The sequence below is a fragment of the Gavialis gangeticus genome, unplaced genomic scaffold (assembly GCF_001723915.1).
Source record: "Gavialis gangeticus isolate Ggan-Ray unplaced genomic scaffold, GavGan_comp1, whole genome shotgun sequence".
Lineage (NCBI taxonomy): Eukaryota > Metazoa > Chordata > Crocodylia > Gavialidae > Gavialis > Gavialis gangeticus.
In genome coordinates this window covers 87128289-87135943 of record NW_017729034.1, presented here as the reverse complement: position 1 = coordinate 87135943, position 7655 = coordinate 87128289, and the positions used below count along the sequence as shown (strand labels likewise).

General features: G+C 39.5%; 1 protein-coding gene across 2 annotated transcripts in view; it reads left to right on the top strand.

Moving 5' to 3' along the window:
• UTRN (utrophin) overlaps window positions 1-7655 on the top strand; it is a 692661-nt gene that overhangs the window by 33615 nt on the left and 651391 nt on the right. The window contains exon 1 of one of the 2 annotated variants that reach the window (XM_019526791.1): window positions 2816-2903. The exons of the other annotated variant lie outside the window; for it this stretch is intronic. Coding sequence (XP_019382336.1) covers window positions 2831-2903 — 73 coding nt within the window. The 5' untranslated portion in view covers window positions 2816-2830. Of the gene's footprint in view, window positions 1-2815; window positions 2904-7655 lie in introns of those variants that run through there. 2 annotated transcript variants of the gene reach the window in all.

Below are 7655 nucleotides of genomic sequence, written 5' to 3'. Positions count from 1 at the left end.
TGTGTGTGTGTGTGTGTGTTCCCCCCCCCCCCCCACTTTTTGCAGGGGAGTTGGAAGGGTCATATCTTATATTCTCTAAATGTCAGCCTTCTCATTTTGCAAATAATAAGCTGTTATTTGTCCAAATGTCAGTATCACAGTTCCTTAACTTACCACTATACAACTGAAATACAAAACAGCTTTTACAAAACAAAAAAGGCAGCTTTAATTATACTTTCATATGAAGAATGCCAGGGTGGAACAAGGTGAATAATGGGTTTTTCTTTTTTTCTTTCTTTTTTTTTTTTAACTAACTTAAAAGCAGATCCTATAATTACAATTTATTGTTTTCCATAATAGCAACATAACTAGTTCAACTAGTCATCTCAGCTTCCAGTAATTTTGAAGAGGTCTGTTTCAACCTTTTTACTTGTAGTACAGGTAACTAAGTGCAACTTGCATAACCACACATTTAATTGCTTTGCAAATGAGAATACAGATGTAGCAAAGACTTCTATGAGTTCATAAAGTGGCATCCTTGAAGATAATACATTTACTTACTGTACAGTAAGGTGAATTTATGTTGGAAAAAATGACTTTGAGCTAAGAACTTAATTGCTCTTTGCCTCAGTGTCCCCATTCCAATAAAAAGGAATAGTATTTAGCTACCTCTTGAAGGTGTTTGGAGAATTTAATGCATGAAATTCTTCTGCCCTGTAAAATTGCAGTGATGCCATGGAACAGCTAGCTCCAAAACGTAAATGCCAGCCAGCACCTAGATCTTTTTTAGTTTAAAGCAGCTGTGTGCAGTGTTTAAGCAAGCAGCAGTAGAGGATGCAGATGACCATTTTAGCCCTGCTTTACCAATCTTGTTAAGATTTGAGAGTGAATGCACATTGGGGCCATCTAGACTTTATTCTATACTGTTTGCCAGTATATTGGAAACCAACTAAAGCGTGTACAGCTTTTATAAAAATAACTAAATCCCTCTAGAGAATAGGGGGAATCCTTCCCTTGCCTTATCGCACTTACCTTTGTAGAAACCAATTCTATACTGAATTTTTTAGGCCAGCTTTAGTTTTCAGCTAAGCAGTGTGGCGGGCTTACCCATTGCTGTAACTGCAATGAGAATTTTAGTTTGCTAGATAACCCTGTGCTATTAAAAATGATATGAACTGGTGTATATTACTGATAATACTTTTGTGTAACTACAGCTGATAGGAGAATGTTCCCAAATTCCCAACCTCCTGTCTCCTTCCCAGCCTACTCCCTTGCTATTGGATCCTTATGGCTGGAATACAAGTATGTTGAGCTGTGGTGAAACTGGGTAATTTAATTCTAGAGAAATAGTGCCTACATCCATAGTAACTGAATGACTCCCATGTTTAGAACAGATCTGATGGTAAGGATGGTGGCAAATCTTTCAGGCGATCACAACCTATTTCATGCACAATCACCGTGTTTTCAGAAAACATTAAAGAAGAACATCTAGAAAGTACATAATAAAGATAATTCAGCAAATCAACAGCTTCAGTTTCTACCCATGAAGTACAGTATGTTTGCTGTTCTGAGGATTGTAGGGTTTGTCTGTGCCTGATGTGGAGTGATGTGTTTGTACCATTCACCTCCCAGTAGTTGTTGCAGCTTACTTCTTAAATTTCAATTATAATGTTTTTGGAAAACACTTTTTTAATGTAAAAGCTTAAATAGTAGCTTTACAGGTATTACAACTTTGGTCTGGGTTTGGGCAGATCTCCATTGTGCAATATTCTGGGCTGGTTCAAGGGCTTGCTTTTTGAAAAGGGTGGAGTTCTCTCTCTGAAGTGAAATGAGGAATTTCATTTTATTGTAGAGATTTGAAGACCATTCACTTTTTTTCTTTCCTTATCTTTTCAAGCTTTATTTTCAGAATGGCCTTGTTGCTCCATGACAGACTGCCCAGACTGAAGGGAACCTGTGTGAGGAATGGAAAAAATGTATTCAAATGTAGAAGGAGGGTAGAGATCACAAAAGTTGAGAACAGAGCTGCTACTTATTAGTGAATTGATATGTGGTGTTTGGCATACTGCTGGAAACAGATCGTCAGTAGCTTAGTATCTACAAGATGTTCCCACTTAACATGCATCCCTGCTCACATATGCCAGATCTGTGTCACACTTGACCCACTGCTTTACTTAGACTGGGTACAGGATGTATAGCAGGTGAAACATTGGAACAAAAATGTGTCGAATGAAATAGCAGAAGGCACTCCTAACTTGCCTAGTGTAGGGCTGGGAGAAAAATTATTCATGTAGATCTATTCAGAAGGAAAACTAGGGCTAAATTTAACTGTCTGATGTTAGGTAATTAAAATTCATGATATAAAGATTAGGTCACTATGCCCCTTGTTGATAGGTTTTTTTTCATTAACCCAACCTAGCTAAAATATAACATGGTCTGTTAATTTTTTACTTCAAGTAATGACTTGGAGAAGATGGGAATACATTTAGACACTTTTCTAGACTTACTATAGCTAAGGAAGCTCAGTACAACTGAAAAATGTGCAAGTAGCAAGGACTTGTTTGGTGATACCCTTTATTGGACAAACTGCATGCTTGGGATAATCTAGATGGATATCGCCCTCAAGAATTTGTGCTGCTTGCATATTTTCTGGATCATATGGCTGCAAGATCACTCTATCATTCCCATGAAAAATACCATATTTTCTCAGTTAAAATGCATTCCCACCAAAAAAACCTGATGTTAGAAATGATAGTGCACATTATACGTGGGAACTATGGTAAGAACGGTTATTACTGGTTATGGGCAAAAGTGAAATAAAATCTGCACAGGACTCACAGGGAGAAAAATAATGAGCAAGTTCTGCTCCCTACCTGCTGGTAGTCAGCTCCTTCCTGCAAGAAAGGCAGTGAGGAAAAAACAAGGTGTGTATTGTATTCCAGGGCATGCTGTATTTGAGAAAATATGGTATGTATGTATTTTCTGTCTGTTAAACCTCAATGCTAGAGCATATTGATTATGAATTTAGTAAGTATTGGGTGAAGAAACTGGTATACAGAGTGGAAATGTGCGAGTAGTTCTGTGTTTGATCAGGTTACCAAATATATTTGTTGTCAAATTGAGTCCTGGGAGATGTTAGACTTTGTATTTAATTCATCCTTTGTAGTAGCAGTGTTTGTAAGTTGCAAATGATTTTTGGTTTCCTCTCCATTTTCTAAAATACAGTCTTAAATTAATTTGAATTTGCTTTGGAAGCTGCTCATGCCTTTTGCAGCTATCTCATCTTGCCCAAATATGGGCCTCCTTATGGTACTTCAGGTAATTTAAAAATATTTTATTGCTGTATGCATGATCTTAAATTGTGATGTGGTATCCCTGCAGCTGAATTCTGCTCTTTTACTTTGTGTGCATGTGTGCGCTTAACTTTCTTTTAACTTTTCTTATTTTGTCATATCACTTTATTTTTTTTCAAATTGTAGTTTATTGTTGCTGTTGCTGGGATGGGGATTATGTTGGTGTGGGTTTCTTGTAGTATTGCATATTAAAGTTTCTCTAGTTCTGTGTCACAAATACTCTGGATGAATGTGAAACGTTTTTATGGTTGAGATCAGTGGTCCAAGAAATTCAGGTATTCCATTATGCTGTCTGACTATGATTGTTCTTGCTCATGCGTTGGTATGTATTTTTGTATGTAGAACATGATTTCAGGCTACTAAAATGTTAATTGACCTATTGTTCTGTTTAACTTCATTTGAAGTCAGATGAACCTGGGCATGGAAAAGTGGTGTCGTCATTCTGGTGAATAAAGCAGGTCATATATTCTATTTTGATTTGAATCACTTAAGATGTTTTTATGTTGTTCCATTGTCTTTGGATCCTAAATTATTTAAGAATAAACCAAGGAATGTTAGTAAAGGAGTTAAGCTACTCGTAATTCAGTCATCTAACAAACAGTGTAGGAGGAAGACCAAGAAAAATGGGAAAGACTAGCATTGATGGCGCTGATGTATATTTAAGGTTTAGAGAGACCTTAAAGTTTTTAAAGAGACCTTTTCCCCTCCCAGCAGAAACAAAAAGTAAAACCAAACCAACTTAATTCTCTAGGCCTTCCTCTGCAAACATGCAAAACATTTTCAGGCTTCTTTTGTACACCTACATCAGAAAGAGAAAAAACAGTTCAAAAAGGTGTGTGGGGGGGAGGTGGGGTACATGAGTACATACCTACCCCTCACCACCCCCAACTATTTATTTTTCTTTTTCTCTTGTAGGTTCCCTGTCAGAGGCAAGAGGGATAACTTTTTTTCTCCTTTGGGATTCCCATTCAGATGCTGTGAATTAGCTGATCAGTTAAAGTCAAGAAGCACTTTGAGGGGGTGGAGGTAGGGAAAGTAGAGAGCTGTGAATCTCAAACTTGTATCAGAAGTTTCCTCTTAAAATGGCCTTCCCTAATAGTTGTTCAGGAGAATGGAGTATTACAAGATATTCTGTTCACACCTCTCTGCGTGTCTTTTCATGACTGAATGAGATGTGTTGAGATCCAACATCTCTTACTTTCTCTGTTTTTTCTTCCCTCCCCTTTCTCGGTGTTGGCTGCTTTGACTTAATATAGCCCTGGAGCAACAAAACTGGTAGTCTGTTGAAGTTGCTGATGAACGTTAGAGAGATGTAAGTGATTTAAGATTCCAGTGACAACAGCCCTACCATTTCAAGTGGTAGCATGGGCACCTTTTTTCTCATTTGTAACTAAACTGATGCAGTTAGACTTAGTGGATCCGTGATTTTGCCCCTCCCACCCATTTATAAATGACTTTGACAAACTTTAAATACTATCTGCTAGTTTAAATTTTCAGTGATATATCTACAATGAAAAAGAATATAAATTTAATTAACATTAAAACTTTACTATAGTGATACTCAGTTTTCTTGTAGTCGAGAGAACCCTCAGAAAATGCTGGGTCTTAGCTTTCACTTTGTTTTTTTGACTATCGAAAAATAATTGAGCAAAATATTTTGCTTCAAAGGACTCTGACTGAAACAGGTCAGAATGAGTTTGATACTATAGATTCCTGTTTGCAGTCTCTGGGTGTCTTGTGAATTGTGTATGTGTTTACATACCTAACAGTGCTAATATTTGCAGTTCTCTTGATTGTGGCTTTTTATGGAAGTCTATTCAGTAGCTTAGCTCCACTCTAACTGGAAGTGGTAAGGAATATCAGAAACAGTATTGGAGCGATGATGCAGCCTTGTATAACTCACTACTCGACTGCTGTCATGGAGCAGATATAGAATGGTGATTAATTTCAGTGAGTGTGAAAAGGTGATGAATTCCATACCTCAGAAGGAAACAGCGTTTCTTGGTTGATGGAATCGAAGGATTTTATGAGGTCAAAGAAGGCCATGTAGAAAGGTTTATGTTGTTCCTAGCATTTTTTCTGCAGCTGGCAAGCATTGAAGATCAAGTTATTGTGCTTCTTGATGCCCTAAACCCACACTGCGATTCCAGGAGAGAAGCTCTTTGGCAAGTGGAAGGAAGCAATTTAGGAGGGTTCTTGCAGTGATCTTCCCTGTGGTGGACAGCAAGGCGATTTCCTCTGTAATTTCCACAGTCGGACTCGTCTCCTTTCTTGAACATTGTCATGATCATGACAACCCTCAGTTCATCTAGGATTTTCTCATTGTTCCAGATATTTAAGATAAAGTCATTGGAGCTGTGATATAAGCTGCTCTCCCCCCTGCTTGAAGATTTTGGCAGGGATTCCATCTGCTCCAGTTGCCTTGTTCTTCATCTGATTAATGACTTTCCTTGCCAAAGGTTGGAGGGATTCTGAGATCATCTCTGACTGGGTTCTGCAGGATGGAGTTGAAAACACTCTCATCAGCAACAGAGTCTTGATTGAGAAGGTCTTCAAAATGTTTCTTCCAGCCAACGTCGATGGCTTCTTTCCTATTGAATCTCAGCCAACTCTGAGGCTAAACCAAGACCACCCTGACCTCAGTCATCAAGTTCCAGTATGGTGGTGATACTGTCGTGCATGCTTACTCGAAAGCAAATCTTCAGGCAATTGTTGACATCTTTACTGAGGCATACAAAAACATGGCACTGGCACTTAACATTCAGAGTATTAAGGTCCTCCATCAACGAGCTGTTAATGAGCAGTCTCCAGCTCTGATCATTCAGATTTATGGTGACTCAGCAGAACGTTTCCCATATCTTGGAAGCCATTTCTTGCTGAAGGCTGACATCAAAGAAATCCAACATCACCTCAGATGTGGAAAGTGCAACCTTCAGACACTTGAGGATATAGGTGTTTGAAGACTGCAACATCAGATCCAAAACCAAGCTATGGTTTATCAAGCAGTCATGATCCCCACCTTACCATATGGAACTGAGACATGGACGGCATACAAGAGATACCTGAAGTCATTGGAGAAGTACCATCAATGTCACCTTCAGAACATCCTTTGAATCTAGTGGGAAGATGTATGCACCAATATCCTCTTGCAAACAAAACCATGAGCATTGAGGTGATGATCATCTGGCATCAATGTCACTGGGCTGACCATGACGTGGATGCCTGACTCCAGATTCCCAAAGCAAGATGTATTCTCCCAGTTCTGTCAAGGTGTACGCTCAAGAGGAGGGCAGAGAAAGTGCTTCAGGGACATCCTGGAGGTCAACTTGGGAAAAAAAAAAATGCAGCATCAACATCGTCATGGGAGACTATTGCCCAGGACCTCCCAAAATGGAGGAAGAGTCTGCTGCAAGGATCTCAGTATTTTGAAACCTCACAATCCCATTAAGAGATGGAAAAGTGGGACTGGCAGAAACACCATGTCATGGACTGAACCAAGAATCCAGAGCCACACTCAGCCTGTGTGGAAACATGTGCCTGAATTGCAGAACCTGTTGATCCCAGATTGGATCCACAAATAAGGCAGTCATGATAACAACAACCCTCGATTGCAAGGGATTGCCTATGATCATAATATAGGAATCTGTATATTTAGCATCTAGAGGATGTGCCATAATATGCTCAGTGATTCTGATGATGGGCCAAATCCTATTCTACCACTTAGCCCACTTGGTTTAAATATGATCCCAGTGGCGACGCATAGGAGGTACACAGGGCGTGCATGTGCACCCCCTGACAGGCCATGCTGCCTGCTTAGGCAATGGGCAGGGTGAGCAGGCAGGAGGACTGGTCAGGGAGTGGGAGTGCCAGATGTAGCGCTGGTCCTGGTTGGTGAGTTTTGCTGTGGGGTGACCTCCCCAGTGATCCTATTCTATTGCCTATGTGATCCTATTCTGTTCTGCTGGAGTCTTTATAAAATGCTTAACGCAAAGTTGGGTCCTCTCATGATCTCCATTTTGTGACAATAGTGTTAAGACTCAGATAAAGATATGTTAGAAAATCAGATACTTTAAGAGGTATGGAGGGACTTGAGCAGGGTGGAATAGATGCTGAATAGGTGGAAAAGATGTCTCCCAAGCTGGTGACTGGTGATGCAGTAAATGCATTTAAGACCTAGATTTCTTTCTTTGTGTTCTGTTTCCAAGTTTTGCATTTCCTGCTATTGGTTTTCTGGCTCTGTGTGTGTGGGTGTGTGTGTGTGTGGGTGTTTAAAGGAACCAATAAGATATCGTGTCACCATCTCCCCTGTTCAATAAAACCACT